Below are 23,552 nucleotides of genomic sequence, written 5' to 3'. Positions count from 1 at the left end.
ACTGCCTCATAATTATTACCATGTCATTCTCCTCCTCCTGCTCCCCTTCCCGTCACTCTTCCTCCCCCTCCCTGTCACTCTTCCTCGCCCTCCCCCTCCTGCTCCTCTTCCCACCACTCTCCCCTCCTCCTGCTCCTCTTCCTGCCACTCTTCCTCCCCCTCCTCCTGTTCCTCTTCCTGCCACTCTTTCCCCTCCTCCTGCTCCTATTCCTGTCACTCTTCCTCTTCCTCCTCCTGCTCCTCTTCCCGCCACTCTTCCTCCCCCTCCTCCTGCTCCTCTTCCCGCCACTCTTCCTCCCCTTCCTGCTCCCCCTCCTCCTGCTCCTCTTCCCGCCACTCTTCCTCCCCCACCTGCTGCTCCTCTTCCCGCCACTCTTCCTCCCCCGCCTGCTGCTCCTCTTCCCACCACTCTCCCTCCCTCTCCTCCTGCTCCTCTTCCCGCCACTCTTCCTCCCCCTCCTCCTGCTCCTCTTCCTGCCACTCTTCCTCCCTCTCCTCCTGCTCCTCTTCCTGCCACTCTTCCTCCCTCTCCTCCTGTTCCTCTTCCTGCCACTCTTTCCCCTCCTCCTGCTCCTATTCCTGCCACTCTTCCTTCCCTTCCTCCTGCTCCTATTCCTGCCACTCTCCCTCCCCTTCCTCCTGCTCCTCTTCCTGCCACTCTCCCTCCCCCTCCTCCTGCTCCTCTTTCTGCCACTCTTCCTCCCCTTCCTGCTCCTCTTCCCACCACTCTTCCTCCTCTTCCTGCCACTATTCTCCCCCTCCTCCTGCTCCTCTTTCTGCCACTCTTCCTCCCCTTCCTGCTCCTCTTCCCACCACTCTTCCTCCTCTTCCTGCCACTCTTCTCCCCCTCCTCCTGCTCCTCTTCCCGCCACTCTTCCTCCCCCTCCTCCTGTTCCTCTTCCTGCCACTCTTCCCCCTCCTCCTGTTCCTCTTCCTGCCACTCTTCCCCCTCCTCCTGCTCCTCTTCCTGCCACTCTTCCTCCTCCTCCTCCTGCTCCTCTTCCCACCACTCTTCTCCTCCCCCTCCTCCTGTTTCTCTTCCTGCCACTCTTCCTCCCCCTCCTCCTGTTCCTCTTCCTGCCACTCTTCCTCCCCCTCCTCCTCCTGTTCCTCTTCCTGCCACTCTTCCTCCCCTGCCTCCTTCTGCTCCTCTTCCTGTCACTTTTCCTCCCCCTCCTCCTGTTCCCCTTCCCACCACTCTTACTCCTCCTCCTTCTGCTCCTCTTCCCACCACTCTTCCCCCTCCTCCTTCTGTTCCTTTTCCCACCACTCTTCCTCCCCCTCCCCCTCCTGCTCCTCTTCCTGCCACTTTTCCTCCCCCTCCTCCTGCTCCTCTTCCTGCCACTTTTCCTCCCCCTCTTCCTGCTCCTCTTCCCACCACTGTTCCTCCCCCTCCTCCTGTTCCCCTTCCCACCACTCTTCCTCCCCTCCTCCTGTTCCCCTTCCTGCCACTCTTCCTCTCCGTCTTCTTGTTCCCCTTCCTGTCACTTTTCCTCCCCCTCCTTCTGCTCCTATTCCTGCCACCGTTTCTCCCTCTCCTCCTGCTTCTTTTCCCGCCACTGTTTCTACCCCTCCTTCTGCCCCCCTTCCCACCACTCTTCCTCCCCTCCTCCTGTTCCCCTTCCCACCACTCTTCCTCCCCTCCTCCTGTTCCCCTTCCTGCCACTCTTCCTCCCCCTCCTCCTGTTCCCCTTCCTGCCACTCTTCCTCCCCCTCCCCCTCCTCCTGCTCCTCTTCCTGCCACTCTTCCCCCTCCTCCTCCTGCTCCTCTTCCCGCCACTCTTCCTCCTCCTGTTCCTCTCCTTGCTGCTTTTCCTTCCTTTTGTTCTCCTCTTCCTTCTGTCATCACTATCATTATCATTATAGCTGTCACTTATTAAGTTCTTCCGTTTATCAGCTTTCCTTGAATTCATTCAGTTCTCATAATGACCCTATAGCTAGGTACTGTTATTATCCCCATCCTAGAGATTAAGAAACTAGGGTACAGAGAGGATATGTTACTTGTGTAAGGTCACACAACTAGTTAAGTGGTAGAGCCTAATTAAAACTCAGATCTCACTGCCTCAGGGATCTTCCTAAGAAATAAATCTGACCACCTACCTTCCTGGTTAGAATCCTCCATCAGTCAGCTCCTATCTGCCATGATCTGTGAGGATGGTAAGAACTACTGTTAACTCTTCTCCATGCCAGGCCCTGGACGATGTGGTTTATATGCATCATCTCAGCCAGCCATCTCCACAACCCTACAAGGCAGGTACTATGAGTAGTAGTAAGCAGTAGAGCCACATTTTGGACCGAAGGTGTCTCACTTTAACCATTGCACTATAACACCTCCCATTTATTCATTGATTCAGCAAATCCAAAGCAATCACCAACATCATGTGCAGTCCCGTTCTTCAAGCACAGTCTCACTCACTCGACAGCTCCCTTTCCCAGTGCTTTCCTTCACATCCAGCCAGTCCAGTACCAGGGACCGAATGTCACCCATGGGAGAGAAGCTACAGCCAAGGTGGTAACACATGGTGTCACCTTAGTAGCATCTCAGTGCTGCTTCCCATTCCTGTGTCCTGTCCGGGGGCTTTGATCATCTCAGATCTCTACCCTCATCATCTTCAATTCCACTGTACCTCCATCCTATTCCAAAGAAATTGCATGTCCAGCTGCACAGGGAAAATAAAGGTTGTCACCAGCCAAGAACTCTCAGCTTCCTGCTTCCCATCTACAAACTTACCTGCATCCCCATTCATCCCTGCTTCCTCCTCTACCATCCCTCCTGTGCCTCTGCCATTCATGGTCAGTTCTCCCCTGTCCTGGATGCCATCTCCCTTCACCTTCTCAGGACTGTCTTCATTCCTTTGTCTCCTTTCTCACCTCTTTGCCGGGTCCTCCTCTCACATCTATGAATGTATTTGGATCTCTTTCACCTTAAAAATAAAAGCCCTCTCTTTAGCTTATGTTCACCTCTCTTCTTTTCTCTTTCAAGTTTCTGGGAAAAGTCATCGCCTGTCCCAGTGTCTCCCTGTTTGCTGTCTGTTTCTCAGCCTCTCCATCCTGGCTTCCAAAGCCACTCTCACCTGGCAGTGACCTTCTGATTCTAAATCCAGCAGACTCAACCTCTGCCCTCCCTTTAAAGGAGCAGCTTGTCAGCAAGCATCCAGTGAGCATTTACTGTGTAGTGGGCACAGCACTGGGTTCTAGGGATAGCCCCTGATTCTTAAAACTCATGGCCAAAAACCCGGGAAGCATCCTGATTCCACCATTGCCTTTGCCTTCCATATTCAACTCTTCAGTCTCCAGATCTTTCATTCTCCCTTCTAAATCTGTCTGGCTTGGATTATTTCAGCAGCTTTCTGTCTGTTTCCCTGCCTCCAGTCAGGTCTCTCTCCAATCCCTTTTCTATGTCTGTATTCTAAAGAATCCTCCTAAAGTGACCAGGTGCTTATTCCCCTGCTTTGGATCCCCATTTCCTAGATGCAGTGGTTCTCGAAGTTCCTTCTCATACCAGCAGCACCAATATCACCTGGCAACTTATCAGATGTACATTTTTCAGTGGGGGCCTCACCTTAGAGCTTCTGAATGAGAAACTCTGGTTGGGCCCAGCGTTCTCTTTTAATAAGCCCTCTGGATGATTTGCGCAGGCTCAAGCTCAAGAACCAATGGCCTGCAGGATAAAACTTCAGTTCCACAGCACAGAACTCCATGATCTGGCCCCTTCCAAGCCTTCCCTTCTCCTTGCCACTCTTTTTTTTTTTTTTTTGAAATGGAGTTTGCTCTGTCACCCAGACGGGAGTGCAGTGGCACAATCTCAGCTCGCTGAAACCTCCGCCACCCCCTCCAGGTTCAAGTGATTCTCCTGCCTCCGCCTCCCAAGTAGCTGAGATTACAGGTGCCTGCCACCACGCCTGGCTAATTTTTATATTTTTAGTAGAGATGGGGTTTCGCCATGTTGGCCAGGCTGCTCTCAAACTCCTGACCTCAGGTGATCTGCCTGCCTCAGCCTCCCAAAGTGCTGGAATTACAGGTGTGAGCCACTGCGCCCGGCCCTTGCCACTCTTTAGCACCCGCCATGTACTCTCCACTCTGGCTATATGGACCTATGGATCCTATTTCACGCCTCTATGTTCTACCTGTTTCCCTACCCATGGATGTATGAGATGCTCCTCTTCTTATAAGCCTCAGGAGGGCAGCAGCTGTCTTGTTGATCTCTGTAAGCCCATCACCTCCAGCAGTGTTTGAGGCATAGTTGGTATACATAAGTAAATAAGCAGATGTGGAAACTGAGGCCCAGAGTGCAACAGTACCTTCGAGGAGAGTCAGGATTCTAACTCCAAACTCCTGCCTCTCAGTCAGGCTCTTTCCTCTCAACTAGGCTACCTCCTTTCATTGCCCTGGAAGGTCTTTCTTTTAGGTTCAGGCCCTTGCATCCTTTTGCTCTCTTCTTGCCTCTCCAGGGCATCTCTTTCCTCTTAGCCATGTTTGATCTTCTTTATGCAGTTCCAAGATCATTCTCCTTGATAAAGAAATGAGAACTGAACAGTCCCTGGCGCTCTGCCTTTCAGTTGCCTGTTGGCATCACACGGACCGCCCCAAGCCGGCTCTTCTTTTTGTTCATCGCTTTTTTCCAAATATAGCTTTCAAAAAGTTTTCTGACCCTCTCCTCATAGCACACATCAAAATAAGTTCCAAACGGACTAAAAAGTGAAATATAAAAATACAACCAAAGGGAATTTTAAAGTAAGGATAGAAATCAAATCCCTGGAGGGAAAGAACTTTCAAGACACAAGTGCTAGAAGAAATCAAATTTGATAACATATTAGAATTTCAAGTTAACACAAAAAGACTGCCGCACAACTTTGAAAAACATATTTAGAACATATGACAGGCAAAGGGTTATTATGAGAGTTAACAAGAAAGCCATTAGAATCCCAGCAGATAATGGACAGGAAACTGAACAGATCACACAGAAAGAAAGATAACTAATAAACAACAGAAATAGGTTTAACCTTCCTAGCAGTCAGAGAAATTAATGTGAAGGAAACAGGGTGCCATTTATCACCTACCATATTTACAAATAATGTGTTAAATTATCCTACATGATGCTGCCAAGAGTGCAGTGACAGTTGTATCAAAGGCTACTGGTCGGAGTACAAATAGGGACCAGTTTTTTGGAAAGGAAATGGAACTTGGTACCGAGAGCCATCACCCAGAGGAAGGAAAAGTCTGTGCACAAAGATTTTTATTGTAGTGTTACTTTATATTTTGTAGTGTTGTTTATAATAGCCAAACCCAAATATTACCTAAGGGTTTTTTTTATGTGAGTTATGGTCTCACTACATGATGGAGTATAAAGCAGTAGCACAGCAGTCCTGCCGAGGGTGTGGGCACCTGGGCCAGCCAGCACAACTGCTATCCCCAAACCTTCAGTGCAGGCAGGATTGGCAGGTAAAGCACTGGCCTCAGTGTTAGGAACTGAAGACAAATCTCATCTTCTGCCACAATTCACATCTTTGAGTTTCATTTTCCTCATCTATAAAATGAAAATCACGAAAGCTTCCCTGCATAGCTACCTGTTATTCTGCTATAAGAACTAGTAGGACAATGCACAGGACAACAGTGACACACTGTGCTCATCTGCAATGACAGTCACCTTCTGAGAAGTGAGAATGGGCACAAGAAATATTCCCTGCCCACTGGGCAGAATCCCAGACCACAGGATAAGGAGTGAGAGTGTTGGCGAGAGCAACAGGGCCTGGGCCCAAGGATAGAGATGCCACCTGATCAGGAGGGTCCTGCCACCTTGTTTCTTGGCCTTCAGGATACAGATGAACCTGCATGTTTTGGGCATAGAGAACAACATTGGCAAAGAGCATGGTGTATTTAGTGAATTAAAAATAATTCAGTATAACCGGGGTGTGGCATGGGCATGGTACTGCCCTTTGACCTGAGAGAGGCATCTGCCCTGGGCCCCACTGTGGTCCTCCTCTGGCCACAACCTTTGCTGTGGAGTGAAGAGGAATATGCAGAGCCAAGAGGGATGTGCCCACCCCAGGTCCATCTGCCTTGAGAGACCACTATCAGGTAATGGAGACCTCAGAATTTCTTGCCCTAAAAGTGAGAAGTCCAAGTCCACTTCCATCTTCTTGAGGGCAGAATGTAACTCTCTGTGCGTACCCTAAGCCCAAGGAGGGTATTTGCAGAGGCTGTGAGCAGAGCTTGGATGTGTGGAGTGAGGAGGAGTCTACACACATGCACAGACTTCTTTTTTTTTTTTTTTCTTTTTGAGACAGGGTCTTACTCCATTGCCCAGGCTGGAGTGTAGTGGCATGATCTCAGCTCATTGCAGCCTTGACCTCCCTGGGCTCTGGTAATCCTCCCACCTCAGTCTCCCTAGTAACTGGGGCTATAGGTGTGCACCCACCACACCTGACTAATATTTCTTTTTCTTTTTTTTTTTTTTTGTAGAGATGGGGTTTTGCACAAGACTTCTTATGGTATGGGATGGAACCGGGGTGGGAGGTGGGCCAGACCACCATGGTCCAGCACAACAGATCTCCAGGGTCAGGATTCCAAATTCAAACCTGTTCTTCTAGGACATTTTTCAAGGAAGGATATATATAGATATAGATATATCTGTAGCTATAGATATCTATAGATATATCTGTAGCTATAGATATCTATAGATATATCTGTAGCTATAGATATCTATAGATATATCTGTAGCTATAGATATCTATAGATATATCTGTAGCTATAGATATCTATAGATATATCTGTAGCTATAGATATCTATAGATATATCTGTAGCTATAGATATCTATAGATATATCTGTAGCTATAGATATCTATAGATATATCTGTAGCTATAGATATCTATAGATATATCTGTAGCTATAGATAGCTATAGATATATCTGTAGCTATAGATATCTGTAGCTATAGATATATCTGTAGCTATAGATATCTGTAGCTATAGATATCTGTAGATATAGATATCTGTAGATATAGATATAGATATAGATTTTTTTTTTTTTTTAGACAAGGTCTGGCTATGTCACCCAGGCTGGAGTGCAGTGGTGCGATCTTGGCTCACTGCAGCCTCTGCCTTCTGGGGCCCTGCCATCCTCCCACCTCAGGCTCCCAAGTAGCTGGGGGCTACAGATGCACACCATGACTGGCTAATTTTTGTATTTTTTCGTAGAGACGGGTTTTCACCATATTGCCCAGGCTGTTCTCAAACTCGTCAGTTCAAGTGATCTGCCCACCTCAGCCTCGCACGGTGCTAGAATATATTTAACAGCTTGATAGCTTGCCTCATAACTTTCAGATATTTAGAATTAAATTTTAGACATGTGATATGTGTGTAATACATCCATTTGTAATTTTGTCCTTGGCCCAACAATGTCAGGGGTTGGACCTACATGGATATGGTGGCAGTGGCTGGAGATGAGGCTAGGTGAGCAGGGGACAGATGGTGAAGGGTCTTAAAAGCCAAAGTCTCATCAAGGAGCCTGGACCTTATCCTGAGGACCAATAATAGCAGAAGCTAACAAGAGCTGACTTTGTGCCAAACATATTATATGCATGACTTTAAACTGTCATAACACAAAAACACTATAAAGGAGAGCTAGTATTACTGCCGTTATTTTATAGGAGAGGATAATGAGACTTAGAAGGGTAAAGAACTTGCTTAGGGGTACAGAGTTAGAGTAGTTGAGGGTGTGAGGGTTCACAGTCAGACCTGCACTCTTAATTGTCAACACAAGCTGTTGCAGTGGGCAGTGGAAAGCCACTGAAGATTTTAAGCCTGAGAATGTCGAGATCAGATTTGTGCAGGGATGTGAATAAACTGAAGGGAAAGCAAGAGGGAGTCAGAGAGAGCTGATGGCTGTTAGAGTCACCCCAGGAGAGTTGGTGGTCCGTCCTAAGGCAGTAGCAGCAGGGAGCATAGGCGTCGACACATCTGCCTACTCTTGCTGTGAAAGCCTACCATGGTTAATCTCTATTCCCAGACCTGTGAGCACACCAGGAAACATTCTCTCAGGAGCCTGGCGGGGAAAGTGCTTTCTTCCCAGATGTTTCCCCCATTGCTCCTGGATGTTCTGACAAGAGCAGATTGCATCAGCAGGAGTCTGGCAGCTTCACACAGGGGAGCTGGGTCCAGACTTGACTGAGGCAGGGACATTCCTGAAGGAGGAGGGATTTGACAAGGAATGCAGCCCACAGCTGGCCTTGAGGAGAAGCTGGACCATGCCGGGCCAGCAGCACTGGCTGGCTTTATAGGCCTCTGTTGTGTCCTGTGGATTGGGGAAATGAGATGTGAGAAGCCTTGGGCCAGATGTGGACACTTGCAGGCAGAGGCCTTGTGGAATAGGACTGTGTGCTGGCAGCAGGGCTGGCAGTGTCTCCAGCAGCAGGCAGACCTCCCCACGGGGAGCCAGGGGGAAAGGCTGGCTCTCCCATTCAAATGCATGCATGTGTGCAGGTATGGATATGTGAATGTGTTCTGGCCTCTCCGGTGGCTGATGTTGCTGACCACACCCTCCGCTTCACTCTCCTGGCCTCTGTGACACTCACTATAATCATAATAAGTAAGATTTATTGAGCTTGCTGTATACCAGACCCCGTGCCAGATGCTGTAAAACGCACAGCATCTCTAATCCTTACAGCTATCTGGGAAGTAGGTCTTCTCAGCCCTATTGTATGCACAAGGAACTTGAGGCTTAAAGAGAGGACACAGTGTGCCCCGGGTCACAGAGATGTGGAGCTGGGATTAAGCCTCTGTTTCTCACACTCCCAAAGCTGCAGTGGTACACAGATGTTCTGTGTATGTGCCTGTGGACGTTTTTTTGAGAAGAGGAGTTACAGCTTTTTTTTTTAGGAAACAGGCTGAGGTTTTGTTGGTACTTGATGTTTTTGTGGCTGGGGAAACACGGAAATGCCCAAACCGTATCTTGGTCTTACTGTTTCTCCTTTCCCTGAAATCTCTGAGGAAACTACACCAGGACAGTGGCAGACGAAAAAGAATAAAAGGAGCGCCGGGCTGTCGCTGTGTTGGGCTCCCAGTTCTCCAGTGCAGGGCTCCCTGGGATTGTGACCTAAAACAGGGCTCCTTCCCCAGGGTCCCAACATGGCTCTCAGCCGCTGCTGGCCGAGTAAGAACCTAGGGCAGTAAGACCTCAGCGCAGTGAGCCACGAAGGGCAGAGGCAGAGGTGGCCTGCTCCAAGGAGGAGGCCCTGCCCGGCTCACCCACCGCCACGCAGAGGCAGCAACTCAGGAAGGGCTGCCTTTGTGGGAGAGAACTTTCACCTCACACCAGTAATCATGACACACTCAGTATCCTCAAATCTAAGCAGTCCCATCAGGCATTTCTCCTCCCAGGAAAGAGTAAAGATGAGAAGAGAGGTGGCAGCTTTCCCCTCCCCATCAGATCGCCAAGGGGGTTGAGTTAATAAGCGAATTTCCTGCCATTTAAGATGGTGATTAAATCTGGGACTTTTAGCATATGGAACAGACCAAGAGGGATTGTTTCAGAGAGGGCATCTCATGTGCAGAAAAACAGGTTGTGAAGTCAAACGCAGCTCAGATTCTCACCAGCTGTGCGTGTACCCTGACAAGTCCCCTCACCATTCTGGGCCTTAGTCCCCTCTGAAAAATGGGACATGGGCACCAGAGAGACTCCTGAGAGCTCCCTTAGTGCTCTTAGAGGAGACAGGGGAGGTCTCCTTTATCTTTGACCCCTAACCCCTCAGACTTCCAGAGGCGGGAACTGCAGCGATGATACAAATGGTGTGGTGGAAAGAATGCCGTTTTGGAGTCAGGACACCTGGGTTTGAATCCACTTGCAGCCACTTGCAGGCTGCTTGACCTTGAACGTGTCGTGTCGTATCGTTTCATCTTGGGACCTGTACCTGTGAAGTGGGTGAAAGTTAAAGAGATAATAAAGTAACAGTCGTGAAACCAGCCTGGAGCCTCCTCACACACGCCCCCAGCTGTGCCCAATCCTGGTTCTCCCTGTTCCTCCCGAGCAGCCCCTGTGCTTTCTCCCTCCCCTTTGGTGTGTGCAGGGCAGGCACAGGCAGGAACCCCAGGTGGGAAGCTGTTGGGGCCTGCTGGGCCTGGAGAAGGGACAGGGGCTGTGCTGTGCTTGGCACAGGCTGGCACCTGCTGTCCCTGTCAGTCCACATCTGGCCCACCCAAGAGGGGCTTCCCCTCAGCTATGCCTAAGGTCTTGGCCATTTCTCCACCCGTCCATTTCCTACTGTCTCCCACCATCCCTCCCTTTACCTCCCTTACGCACACCCCACTTCTGGAGACACGAGCAGAAAAAACTGGGGTCGGCTTGCTCAGCCTGACTGGGGCTGAAACAGAAGTTTGCCACAAGGTTCCAATGTTTGAACTGACCTTTGGAGGACAGACAGTTTGCCAGAGAAAGAGATGTTGCCACAGAGGTGGGAGCCGTGAGGAGGGAGTGGCTGGAACAGAGACAATCCACCAAAGGAGCAGCAGCGGAAGACGCTGAAGAGCTGCTGGTCACTGGGCGCCCTGGGTGGAGGTCAGGTCTCCTTTAGTAACCATCACTGATGCCTCTTTGCTGTCTGTGCTGTGCCACGCCCTGGGCTACAGAGGTGAATCAGATGTGAGTCCCTGCCCTATGGGGCTAGTGTGCACTCAGCCTGGATTGCCTCATTTAATTCTTACAATAGCTTGTAAGCTAAATACGCATGATGTCCCTGGTTTATCCATAAGGAAATGGTACATTCCTTGCCCAGGATCTGCACATGGTGAGTGAGCAGATCTGAAGTTAAATCCTAGGACCAAGGATCTGAACTCGATATTTTACCACCTCTTGAAGGTCAGATGTCAGTTCTGCCTTGGGGTGGAGGGGGTGAGGAAAGACATGAAGGAGAGGCAGCTGCTGAGTCTTAGAAAATGGATGGGTCATGTGGATAGAGGTGGGAAGGATGTTAGAGACAAGGAGCAGCATCAGCAAAAGTGTGGGGCATGAATTAGCAAGTGGGGACTTCAGATGGACTGAGACTGAAATGAGAGACAGATGGGTTACTGGCTAAAAGGCTCAGCTCTTCTTTAGGCAGTGGTGATCTGATTTGTACATGGAAAATCATTCTGGCAGAGAGAAAGTGGTTTGAGAGGCTGGGCGCAGTGGCTCATGCCTGTAATCCCAGCACTTTGGGAGGCCGAGGTGGGCGGGTCATCTGAGGTCAGGAGTTGGAGACCAGCCTGGCCAACATGGTGAAACCCCATCTCTACTAAAAATACAAAAATTAGCTGGGCATGGTGGCAGGCACCTGTAATCCCAGCTACTCAGGAGGCTGAGGCAGGAGAATTGCTTGAACCCGGGAGATGGAGGTTGCAGTGAGCTGAGATCATGCCACTGGACTCCAGCCTGGAGTGGTTTGGGAGATACAGGCAGCCCATCGTAGGCACTCATTAATGCTCGCTGAGTAAGTGAATAGAATTGTACAATTATGTATTGTGTACCATTTATGTTTCAGTTTTATGTTTCAGTTACTCTACTGGGCTTTGGGGTGTTCAGCAGTCAAAAAGACAGACACTGTAAATGGCCAGTCATTAGAATAGTCCAGATGAAAGATGATAAGACCTGCCCTGGAAGTGGTGGCCGTAGGTTTGGGATCAAGGGATGGATCTGTACGGTTCTAAGCAGATAGACTCGAACTTGATGACCAGCAGCACAAGGTAAGATGGACTGGAAAGGTGTAGGAGAATCTCAAGTCAGTTCCCAGGTTGCTGGTTTGGAAGACTGGATGGACAGTAGAGGATAGGGAACAAGGAGAAGGAAGAGGTCTGGGAAAACTAGAAACAATTTAGATATCCAACAACAGTGTTGGTTACATACATTATGGTACATCCATAAGACAAAATTCCTTTTTTTTTGAGACAGGGCCTTTCTCTTTCGCCCAGACTAGAGTGCAGTGGCTCGATCACGGCTCACTGCAGCCTAGAATCCCTGAACTCGAGTGATTCTTCCACCTCAGCCTCCCGAGTGGCTGGGACCACAGCCTCATGCCCAGCTAATTATTCTATTTCTTGTAAAGACATTGTCTCACTATATTGCCCAGGCTGGTATTGAATTCCTGGGCTCAAGTAATCCTCTCACCTCAGCCTGCCAAAGTGCTGGGATTACAGGCATGAGCCAGCCACCGCACCTGGCCCAAAATTCTTAGAAGATATCATTTTGATAACTGTGACATTCTTTTACATAAATGTATCATTTAATGAAACCTCTGTTGTAAACTTTTGGATTTTTTTCTGTTTTTTCACTTCGTAAGTAATACTGTAATAAAGAGCTTTTTACAAAGGTCTTCATTTTGATTATTTTTAGAAGGAAAATTTTGAGGTCATAAGATATAAACAGCTTTGAGGCCTTTGACACATAGATTGTTTTTTAGAAAGGCTGTGCCAAATTTTCTCCTATAGCAGTCCAGGAGAATTTTCCCTCAGCAGACTACCACTAGCACCAAGATATAGATACACAAATATACACATACACAGATTTTAATGGTTAAAAAAAAATAACTTGTTAGTTTAATGTGCATTTCTTTGTCATTAGTGAGTTAAATTTTTCCATGCTCATTAACCTTTTGTTTAGGTGCTTTCCCCATTTTTATGAGGCCTCATTGATTCTTCATGAGTTTTTAAAATATGCATTTCTTACTATTTGTGACAAAATTTTTACCACTTTTTTGTTTCCCTCTCTATACTATCTTGCATATATATAATATATAATATATAATATAAATATATATATTATATATTATATAATATATATTATATAATATAAATATATATATTATATAATATATAATATATATAATATAAATATAATATATATATTATATAATATATGATAATATATATTATTATATAATATATGATAATATATTATATATTATTATATATATTTTTTAAACAGAGTCTCACTCTGTCATTCACGCTGGAGTACAGTGGTGCCATCTCGGCCCACTGCGACCTCTGTCCCCAGGTTCAAGCGATCCTCCCACCTCAGCCTCCCCAAGTAGCTGGGACTACAGGTGTACTCCACCACACCTGGCTAATTTTTGTATTTTTTGGTAGAAACGGGGTTTCACCATGTTGGCCAGGCTGGTCTTGAACTCCTGACCTCAAGTGATCTGCCCCTCGGCCTCCCAAAGTGCTGGGATTACAGGCGTGAACCACCGCGCCCAGCCTTATTTTGCGTATATTTTTGATGTGCCAAAGCACTTAAAAATGTTTATGAAGTCAAAACGTGTCAGTCAAAACATGTCTTTTTCTTTATTTCTTCCATTGCATTAATGTATAGATAATTAAGTGATAAAATAGACATCTAAATTTTTTTCTTTCTCTTTTTTTTTTTTTTTTAAGACAGGGTCTCACTCTGTCACCCAGGCTGGAGTGTGCAGTGGCGTGATGATGACTCACTGTAGCTGCCGCCTCCAGGGCTCCGGCAGTCCTCCCACCTCAGCCTCCGATGGTGTGAGACTACAGGCACACGCCACCATGCTCTGCTCATTTTTGTATTTTCTATAGAGACAGGGTTTCTCCACGTTGCCCAAGCTGTTCTTGAACTCCTGGGCTCAAGCAATCCACCTGCCTCAGCCTCCCAAAGGGCTAGGATTACAGGCATGAGCCACCACGCCCAGCCAAGATTTCCCTTTTTTTGTTTTTTAAACATTTACTTATTTTGTATATGGCGTGAGGAGAGAAAGTAAATGGATCTTCTTCCGAAATGGAAAATTTTCCAATCTCATTTGTTCCCATAACCTATACCTGTGTTGAACTGCTTCTAGGCGACCCTGTTTCACTGATCTTGGTTTTGAATCATATATATGTATAATTGTTGTAATAAGTGCAAACCCATAATATACTGTAATACCTAATTTTTAATTTGAGGGTGTTATGTTTACCTGATAAATCTTTTGGATGGGTTTTTAGAATCCATTCGATAAATCTCAAAACATCCTACTGAGATTTTTTTCTTAGAATTATGTTAAACCTGTACATTAATCTGGGAGGAGCTGGCATTGGAGCCTTCCCATCCAGGAATATGATTTTGTCTTTCCTATTTTTTAAGTCATCTCTTTATATCAGTAAAAGGTTATAGTTTTCCTCCTATAGTTCTCACATATTTCTTATGTTTATTGCTCAATACTTGACTTTTTTGTTACGATTGCAAATAAGATCTTTTTGTTATATCTGATGACTGTTTCTTATTGCTGCAGTAAATTATTTTATCCATTCTAAGTTTAGTTGATTCTTTCAGGTTTTCTTTCTTTTCTTTCTTTTTTTTTTTTTTTTTTGAGACTGAGTCTCGCTCTGTTGCCCAGGCTGGAGTGCAGTTGTGCAATGTCGGCTCACTGCAACCTCCACCTCCCGGGTTCAAGCAATTCTCCTGCTTCAGCTTCCCAAGTAGCTGAAATTACAGGCAACTGACACCGTGCCTGGCTAATTTTTTGTATTTTTAGTAGAGATGGAGTTTTGCCATGTTGGCCAGGCTGGTCTTGAAGTCCTGACCTCAGGTGATCCACCCGCCTTGGCCTCCCAAAGTGCTGGGATTACATGCATGAGCCACTGCGCCCGGCTGATTCTTTTAGGTTTTCTATGCAAATAACAGTTCGGTTGGAACCTGTGGTTTGGCAATGCTTCCAGTCTGCAGGGTTGGTTTGTGACCTCCAGCAGTGCTCAGGAGCCCAGTTGTAAAGGTAGAAAAAGAGGATGTATGGGTTGATCCCAAGTTCGGGATTTCCCTAGACTAGGGCAATAGAAGGACAAGGGGCAGAGTACTGGAGGAGCTCACAAGAGAGTAGCTGATGTAATATACTTCAGGGTCTAGACAAGGAGGGGTGGACGCACTGAACAGTAAGGGCTGGGGAGCTAAAGGCCTCTGTGTTGTGGAGAGGGAGGAAGAGAGAGACTTGAAAGGAGGGGAAGCTGTGCCCCAGAATGGACACTGGGATGTCGGATTTCAGAGGTGATGCCTTTCTAGTACAGTGCAGAGACCCTCCGGTAAGAATGATCCCGTTTTATGGTTAAAGAAACAGGCTTGGAGAGCTTGTTGCCCAGTCACTCAACTCTAGTCAGCAGCAGTGTTGGTCTGCTATACTCTGCTTGCTCACGCTCTGTCTCCATTTTTCAGGTCCACTCTAGAACAGTCGATGGAGAGAGCCAGGAGAGACAGCAGCAAGGGAAGTGGGAGCACAGGAGGGCAGACAGGAGAGAGGGCAGGCTCCTCCCAGCCCCTCAGCTGCTGCAGATAGGGAGGCAGGGCAGCTGCACTGCTGGGTCTTCTCATTGGCCCAGGAGCCCCCCTCAGGCCACAGCAGCACACCCACAGCATCCCACATCCTGTGCCTGCCCGACGACTCCCTTCGTATCCTCCTCTGTTACACACTGGAGCCCCATCACACGCTCTCTTCACCATCATTCCCCTTGTCCCTGTCACACACTCCATTTCCCCAAACACAGATGGGCTTCCTACACCACAGGCCCTGGGTTCCCCATTAAACGCCTCATGCTCCCGCCTCACTGTCCCTACTTGGGGTCCCTGCCACTCCCCTAGGCTCATCCCTTGCTGTGTGCCTCGTTGAGGCCCGCTTTTGCTGTGTCCACAGAGTGCATCGGATGGCTTCTGGAAATCTGTGGCCACTCGAGTGCCCAAGGAGCCCCCTGAGATTCGAATCCTCAACCCATATTTCATCCAGGAGGCCGCCTTCACCCTCATTGGCCTGCCCTTCAACAATGGCCTCATGGGCCGGGGGGTGAGATATCTGGGCCCTGGGAGAGGGAGGAGGAAAGCTGGGTCAGAAGTGCCTTGGAAGGAAGGGTGGGTGGTGGGTGGGGTAGTGCTTCTGCAAAATAGCTTTCTGGGGAAGAGGGCTCAGTCCTTGGGCATGGAGGCTAGCTCTAGGGAGCTTGGCTGAAGTCTCAGCTGTCCCAGCCCTCCAGCTGAACTCTGTGTGCCTTCTCTCACCCCTGCCCCCGTCTTCTAGAACATCCCTACCCTTGGCAGTGTGGCAGTGACCATGGCACTACACGGCTGTGACGAGGTGGCAGTCGCAGGATTTGGCTATGACATGAGCACACCCAACGCACCCCTGCACTACTATGAGACCGTTCGCATGGCAGCCATCAAAGAGGTTCGGGGCTGGGTGTGGGGGCAATCCTTGGGTGGGGATGAGGGGGAGGTGCATAAATGAGTAGTAAAGGGAGGAGCCAGTGGCTGGTCTGGCTGCCCAGAACTCCCCAGAAGGTCCTGACACCAAGCATCCTACATGCCCTCTCCACAGCCTCCCACTGAACCCAGGGCCTTCTCCCTGAACTTTCCTTCCAAGGGACTGTCCGTGCCCTGGTCCTGCACCTCCCTCCCCCTCGCTGCATTCCCCAGCCAGGAACACTAGTCTAGCACCAGCTCAGCCATCCTCTCTACCGCAGTTCCTGCCTTCCCCCAGAGGACGCTATTTTCCCTCAAAAAACCCACAACTGAACACTGCCTCTGGGTCTCAGGACTTCTCCATATCTCTTCCACCCTTCCCCACAGCCAAGCACTGCAGCTCTTCATACCCAGAATTGCTTCCCAAGCATCCGTATGTAGGGTACATTACAGGTCTCCAGCCTGTCAGCCAGTCTTTTCTGGCATTTCTCCCTCCCTAGCCAAGACCCCATGTGGAAAATCTGAACCCTTCTGAACCCCGCTTGCCACACTTCTGCTTTGACCACCAGCCTTCCACTGATCCCAGCCTGAAACCTGGAAATCTTGGGCCAGCAGCTTCTCTGCTGCTACATCTGGGTGATGGGAGGTTGTTGGAGGGAACCTCCCATCTGTGCAGATTCCTGTTTCTGTAAGTCTGGGGGCTCTGGTCTCAGCCCTCATTCCTGCTTATCAGTCTTCTTATCTATCCTTCTCCATCATCCCCCTCCACTATTCCAGAGCCTTCCATGCCCCCAAAGCTCCTCCCTCTTCCAGTGAAGAAACTGAAGCCACAGAGGGGACTCTGATCTGTCGGGCTCTGCACTGTACTTCCACTTGGCCCTTCACCCCTTGCAGCCTGGCTCCCCTCACACCTGGCCCAGCTCCCATCAAGGTCACCACCTCAAGGTGGCCAATTCCAGTGGACACAACGCCATCTTTCCTGATCTCTCAGAAACACTTTTTGTGTTGGCCACTCCTTCTTCTTTGAACTTCTGAGTCAGTAATTTCCAACATTCCTCTTATTTCACTCACCATTCTCTCACATTCTCTTTCTCAGCATCATCAATTCTGATCTATGCCTTAAAATTCATCATAGCTGGGCACAGTGGCTCATGCCTATAATCCCAGCACTTTGGGAGGCCAAGGCAGGGGTATTGCTTGAGCCCAGGAGTTTGAGAGCAGCCTGGGCAACATGGTGAAACCCCATCTCTACTAAAAATAGGAAAAATTGGCTGGGCGCGGTGGCTCACACCAGTAATCCCAGCACTTTGGGAGGCCAAGGTGGGCGGATCCCCCGAGGTCAGGAGTTCAAGACCAGCCTGGCCAATATGGGGAAACCCTGTCTCTACTAAAAATACAAAAATTAGCCAGGCGTGGTGGTGGGCACCTGTGATCCCATCAACTCAGGAGGCTGAGGCAGAAGAATCACTTGAACCCAGGAGGCAGAGGTTGCAGTGAGCCAAGATCACACCACTGCACTCCAGCCTGGGCAACAAAATGAGACTCCGTCTCAAAAAAGAAAAATAGGAGTCAGGGCATGGTGGCTCATGCCTGTAATCCCCGCACTTTGGGAGGCCGAGGCAGGTGGATCACCTAAGGTCAGGAGTTTGAGACCAGCCTGGCCAATATGGTGAAGCCCTGTCTGTACTAAAAATACAAAAATTAGCCGGACATGGTGGTGGACAACTGTAGTCCCAGCTACTTGGGCGACTGAGACAGGAGAATTGCTTGAACCTGGGAGGTGGAGGTTGCAGTGAGCCGAGATCATGCCACTGCACTCCAGCCTGGGCGACAGAGCAAGACTGTCTCAAAAAAGAAAGAAAAAAAAAAAGGCCAGGCATGGTGGCTCATGCCTGTAATCCCAGCACTTTGGGAGGCCGAGGTGGGTGGATCACAAGGTCAGAAGATCGAGACCATCCTGGCTAACACGGTGAAACCGCATCTCTACTAAAAATACAAAAAATTAGCCGGGCATGGTGGCAGGTGCCTGTAGTCCCAGCTGAGGAAGGAGAATGGCGTGAACCCAGGAGGTGGAGCTTGCAGTGAACCGAGATCACACCACTGCACTCTAGCCTGGGTGACAGAGCAAGACTCCGTCTCAAAAAAAAGAAAAGAAAAATTGGAAAAGTTGTCTGGGAGCGCTGGTGTGCGCATGTAGTCCCTGCTGCTTGGGAGACTGAGGTGGGAGGATCACTTGAGCCCAGGAAGTCAAGGCTGCAGTGAGCCATGATTGTGCCACTGCACCCCAGCCTGGGTGACAGTAAGACCCTGTCTCAAAAAAAAAAAAAAAAGCACTAGCCAAGGCTCCATCTCAGACAGCCTTCTCTTCTCACTCTGCATGTTCTCTAGGAGATTTACATCCCTGTCCATGACTTCAGGTACCATCTGTATTGTATCAGGCTTTTTTGGTTCTTAGCCCCTTCAGACTGCTATAACAGAATGCCATAGTCTGGGTGGCTTTTAAACAACAGAAATTCATATCCCACAGTCCTGGAGGCTGGGAAGTGCAAGATCAAGGTGCGGGAAGATTCAGTATCTGGTCAGGACCCACCAGAGAGGTGGTTCATAGACAGCTGTCTTCTTGCTTTCCTCATATGATGGAAGAGGCAAGGCAGCTCTCCTGAGTCTCTCTCTTTTCTTTTTGAGATAGGGTTTCACTCTGTTGCCCAAGCTGGAGTGCAGTGGTGTGATGATAGCTCACTGCAGCCATAAACCCCTGGGCTCAAGTGATCCTCCCACCTCAGCCTCCCTAGTAGCAGACTGCAGGTGTGTGCCGTCACACCTGGCTAATTTTTTTTATTTTTTGTAGAGATGAGATTTTGCTATGTTGCCCAAGCTGGTCTTGAACTCCTGGCCTCAAACGATCCTCCTGCCTTGGCCTCTCAAAGTGCTGGGATTATAGGCATGAGTCACTGCACCTGGCCCTGAGTCTTATAAGGGCACTAATCCCATTCATGAGAGCTCTGCCCTCATGACCTGATCACCTCCCCAAAGGCCCCCACCTCCAAATTCCATTACATTGGGGGTTAGGTTTCAGTATATGAATTCATGGGGAGGACATAAACCTTCAGTCTACAGCAGGTTTATTCCAACTACCTCAAGTGATTGGGAGTTATTTCAAGGATATATAAGGCACTTGGAAATCTCACAGGAAGCTAGAAACAGCCTTCCAGCTGGGCCTCCTGTTGTCTCGGATAGGGTTCAGGAGTGAGAAGCTCATTGTGGGTCTGGGACAGTTCCAGAACTGCCTCACCATCACCGTGGTCCCGAAAGTCTTCCATCCCTGCCACGCTTCACGTGCCTTCTTGCTGCTTTGTCCACAGCCAGCACCCACTTCAGATTGCCCTCACAGCTTTTATCAGCCTCCTGGCTTCTACGTTTACTTATATCTTTGGTCTTTTACAAATGCCTTTTATGTAAACTTTATGTAAAGTTGTATGCAGAGGGTGAGATCCATAGACAAGGGCGATGGCCAAATCGCAATGGGCTTTCTGTGCCACGGAAGGAGTTTGCACTTTATTTAGAAGGCAGTAGGGAGCCATGGGTGAGTTTGAGGCCTTACATTAGCATGTAGTGGATCACTGTGGCTGCAGAATGAAGGAGAGGGGGCGAGGCAGGAACAGAACCTAGTTGGGAGTTGCTGCACTTTGGGCAAGAGATGGTAACTCCTGAACCAGATCTTTGGCTGAGACAATGAGAGGTGATGAGAGAGGCGATGAGCCAGATCTTCAGCTAAGGCGATTAGTCAGAGGCAAGAAGTCCAGGCTGGAAGTATAAGGTGATGAGACAGACTCAAGAAATAGGATTTTAACTCAGTAAGACCTAGGGATTGCCTTGGTGCAGGAATGAGGTAGGGCACTGCCTTCCCTGCAGCCCTCTCTGATGGAGTCTTTTCACTTGCTTCCACCTGCCATATCTCCATCGTCCCTCCATTACATGTAAAACCTCACTGGCTCTGAGGCTCCCAGCATCTGCTGCACTACACTCCCTGCAGAGTGCTTAAGAGTGTGGCTTCTTGGCCGGGCACAGTAGCTCATGCCTGTAATCCCAGCACTTTGGGAAGCTGAGGCGGGTGGATCACCTGGGGTCAGGAGTTCGAGACCAGCCTGGCTAACATGGTGAAACCCCGTCTCTGCTAAAAATACAAAAATTAGCCAGGCATGGTGGTGCATGCCTGTAATCCCAGCTACTCCAGAGGCTGAAGCAGGAAAACTGCTTGAGCCCAGGAGGGCTCAAGTGGAGATTGCAGTGAGCCAAGATAGCTCTACTGCACTCTAGCCTGGGTGACAGAACAAGACTGTGTCTCAAAAAAAAAAAAAAAAAGAGTGCAGCTTCTCAAATCATAAAAGATGACTTCGGGACCTTGGTTCAGGGGCTGACTCTAGACCTTCATTTCCTTATCTATGAAAGGGATAGTAACAGCACCTACCTCCTAGGGTTTGGAAAGGACTGGATGTGATCATGTGTAAAAAAGGCCTGCCACGTAGTAAGCACTCAGAAATCTTAGCCATTATGATTAATATTTTACCCCTACTTGCCACTGTTATTTACCAATCCCCAGAAGAGGATTCACTGAGAATGTTGGTGCCCGGGTTTAGAATCCCTCTGTTACCTGGGGTGTCTCACATGGACCATTCAACACCTTGGCTTCTCCTCACTTCACCTGCACTTGCCTTGATCAGCTCACTCTGCAGGCCCAGCAGGAGTGTGTGGGATGTGGAGACACATGGACCAAGGATTGAATGCCGGGGATATGGAAGGGATGTCAAGGGAATTCATAAAGGAGACAGAGGAATCAGGAAGGTGCCACATCGTGGAGGCCAAAGGAGCAGCATTCCAGGAAGAGCATCTACAGTGTGGTGCTGGGAAACCCAGTAAGATGAGGGCTGAGAGGTGGCCGTCGGATGTAGCTGTTAGGAGTTAACTGCTGACTGTGGTGAGAACAGTTTCAAAGGAATAGTGGAGTGGAAGCCAGATTGCAGTAGTGAACAGTGAGTAGACGGCACCTACATCTGTGGTTAGAGACCACAGATGTTGCTCGTGGTAAGGGATCTCTCAGGATGCTTGGAAGAGAAGGGAGGAGAGAGACTGGGCAGTAGCTAGAGGATGACGTGGCTTCATACGGGAATCTGTCACACAGCAGAGAAGTCCAGGCTGGAAGTATAGATCTGTGAGTTGTTAGCACAGCCGCTTCTTCACATATAAGGATGAGATTTCCCAGAGAGAGAACAGAGAGTGAGAAGTGCGGCTCATCCTGGCAGGACTCTTGAACGTGGATACTTAATGGTTGGGCGAGGAGCCAAAGAAAAAGAGCTTCTGGCTGGGCGCGGTCCCTCACGCCTGTAATCCCAGCACTTTGGGAGGCCAAGGCGGGTGGATCATCTGAGGTCGGGAGTTCCGAGACCAGCCTGACCAACATGGAGAAACCCTGTCTCTACTGAAAATACAAAATTAGCCAGGTGTGGTGGCGCATGCCTGTAATCCCAGCTACTCAGGAGGCTGAGGCAGGAGAATCGCTTGAACCCGGGAGGCAGAGGTTGCAGTGAGCCAAGATCGCACCATTGCACTCCAGCCTGGGCAACAAGAGTGAAACTCCATCTCAAAAACAAAAACCAAACCAAAACAAAAAACTTCATTCATTTTCTCTAAAAGATAAGGACTATTTTTTAAATTATTACACCTAAAAACATGAACAGTAATTCCTTAATATCATCAAATGTCCAGTCCTCTGCTGACCTTTTAACCCTCAATGACTCCTAGTGGGTGCTGTTGACCCTGACCCATCAAATTCGTTACTACTTCTCCAGAGGAGTGATGAGGACGAGGGATAAGTAAAGCGGCAAACGAGTTTCCACATCTGCTTGAATCCTGGCCTTGTCATTCCTCCAAGTCTCTGTTTTCCCTGTAAAACCTAATTTCATTCAACAAATATTGAGGCACCTACTCTGTGCCTAACAGTCCCTACCCTCAAAGAGAGACAGTGAGCCAGATGCTTAAGTCTTCAAAGAATGGGGATGAGTCGCCCAGGGATCTGCAATGAGGAGGGGCAAGTGCAGATGGCAGAGTATAATGACAGGAGCCTTGAAGGGGCCGGAGGGCTTTAGGGAGTCTGAGGGACAACGGGGTGTAAGGAAGACGCTTCCCGCCTTCAGAGGCTGTGGAGTGTGGAATGTGAGGGAAGAAACGGTCACCACTTGAGAGGGGGTATGGGGGCACTCTCCTTCAGGGCAGCTGGGTTTGTGATTAGCACAAGAGGTTGAAGGGAATGCTCAGAGAAGAGGAATATTGGGAATTTGGCTGATGACTGCGGGAATTTGGCTGATGACTACCTGAGTTTCAGATGTAAAAGATTTGGAAGGTGGAGAAGGTTGACTGGATCAGAATAAGGGCTAGACAGAGCGAGCCATAAGTTCTTTTTAAAAAATTCATTTATTTATTATTTTTCAAAAGATGGGGTTTCTATATGTTGCCCAGGTGGACTAAGCTCAAGTGATCCTTCTGCCTCAGCCTCCCAAGTAGTTGGGACTACAGGCACAGGGCACTGCATCCAGCTCACTTCTCAGCACCAGTAAATAGTGGCTGTTAACAGTTATTGGCCGGGCACGATGGCTCACACCTGTAATCCCAACACTTTGGGAGGCTGAGGCAGGTGGATCACAAGGTCAGGAGATAGAGACCATCCTGGCCAACATGGTGAAACCCCATCTCTACTACAAATACAAAAAATTAGCCAGGTGTGGTGGCAGGCACCTGTAGTCCCAGCTACTCAGATGACTGAGGCAGGAGAATCCCTTGAACCCGGGGGGCGGAGGTTGCAGTGAGCCAAGATCGTGCCACTGCACTCCAGCCTGGGCAACAGAGCAAGACACCATCTGAAAAAAAAAACAAAAACATTTATGGTGGTCCGGGCACGGTGGCTCATGCCTGTAATCCCAGCACTTTGGGAGGCTGAGGCAGGTGGATCACCTGAGGTCAGGAGTTCAAAACCAGCCTGACCAACATGGTGAAACCCCCATCTCTACTAAAAATACAAAATTAGCTGGGTGTGGTGGTGCACACCTGTAGTCCCAGCTACTCAGGAGGCTGAGGCAGGAGAAACGCTTGAACCTGGGAGGCAGAGGTTGCAGTGAGCTGAGATCACACCACTGCACACCAGCCTGGGCAACAAGAGCGAAACTCTGTCTCAAAAATAAATAAATAAATAAAAAATAAACAGTTATGGTGAAGCTCAATGCTGACAAACGCAACAGAGAGGTCACTTGGGGACAAACTCTGATAAGGCTGCTGTCTTTCAGCCCTTCATTCATTAAATCAAGCCTTTTTCATC

General features: G+C 48.7%; 1 protein-coding gene across 13 annotated transcripts in view; it reads left to right on the top strand.

The window, feature by feature from the left end:
- Positions 1-23,552, top strand: part of ST3GAL3 (ST3 beta-galactoside alpha-2,3-sialyltransferase 3) — a 225,948-nt gene that overhangs the window by 200,286 nt on the left and 2,110 nt on the right. For 4 of the 13 annotated variants that reach the window (XM_034963185.3, XM_034963176.3, XM_034963188.3 and 1 more), the window contains 2 exons: positions 15,648-15,794; positions 16,026-16,172. The exons of 6 other annotated variants lie outside the window; for them this stretch is intronic. In XM_034963185.3, the coding sequence (XP_034819076.1) occupies positions 15,648-15,794; positions 16,026-16,172 (294 nt within the window). Of the gene's footprint in view, positions 1-15,624; positions 15,795-16,025; positions 16,173-23,552 lie in introns of those variants that run through there. 3 more of the 13 variants (XM_063608165.1, XM_063608185.1, XM_055094253.2) reach the window with 2 other exon arrangements.

Source organism: Pan paniscus, chromosome 1 (genome assembly GCF_029289425.2).
Source record: "Pan paniscus chromosome 1, NHGRI_mPanPan1-v2.0_pri, whole genome shotgun sequence".
Taxonomy (NCBI): Eukaryota; Metazoa; Chordata; class Mammalia; order Primates; family Hominidae; genus Pan; species Pan paniscus.
This window is presented reverse-complemented; position numbering and strand designations above follow the sequence as displayed.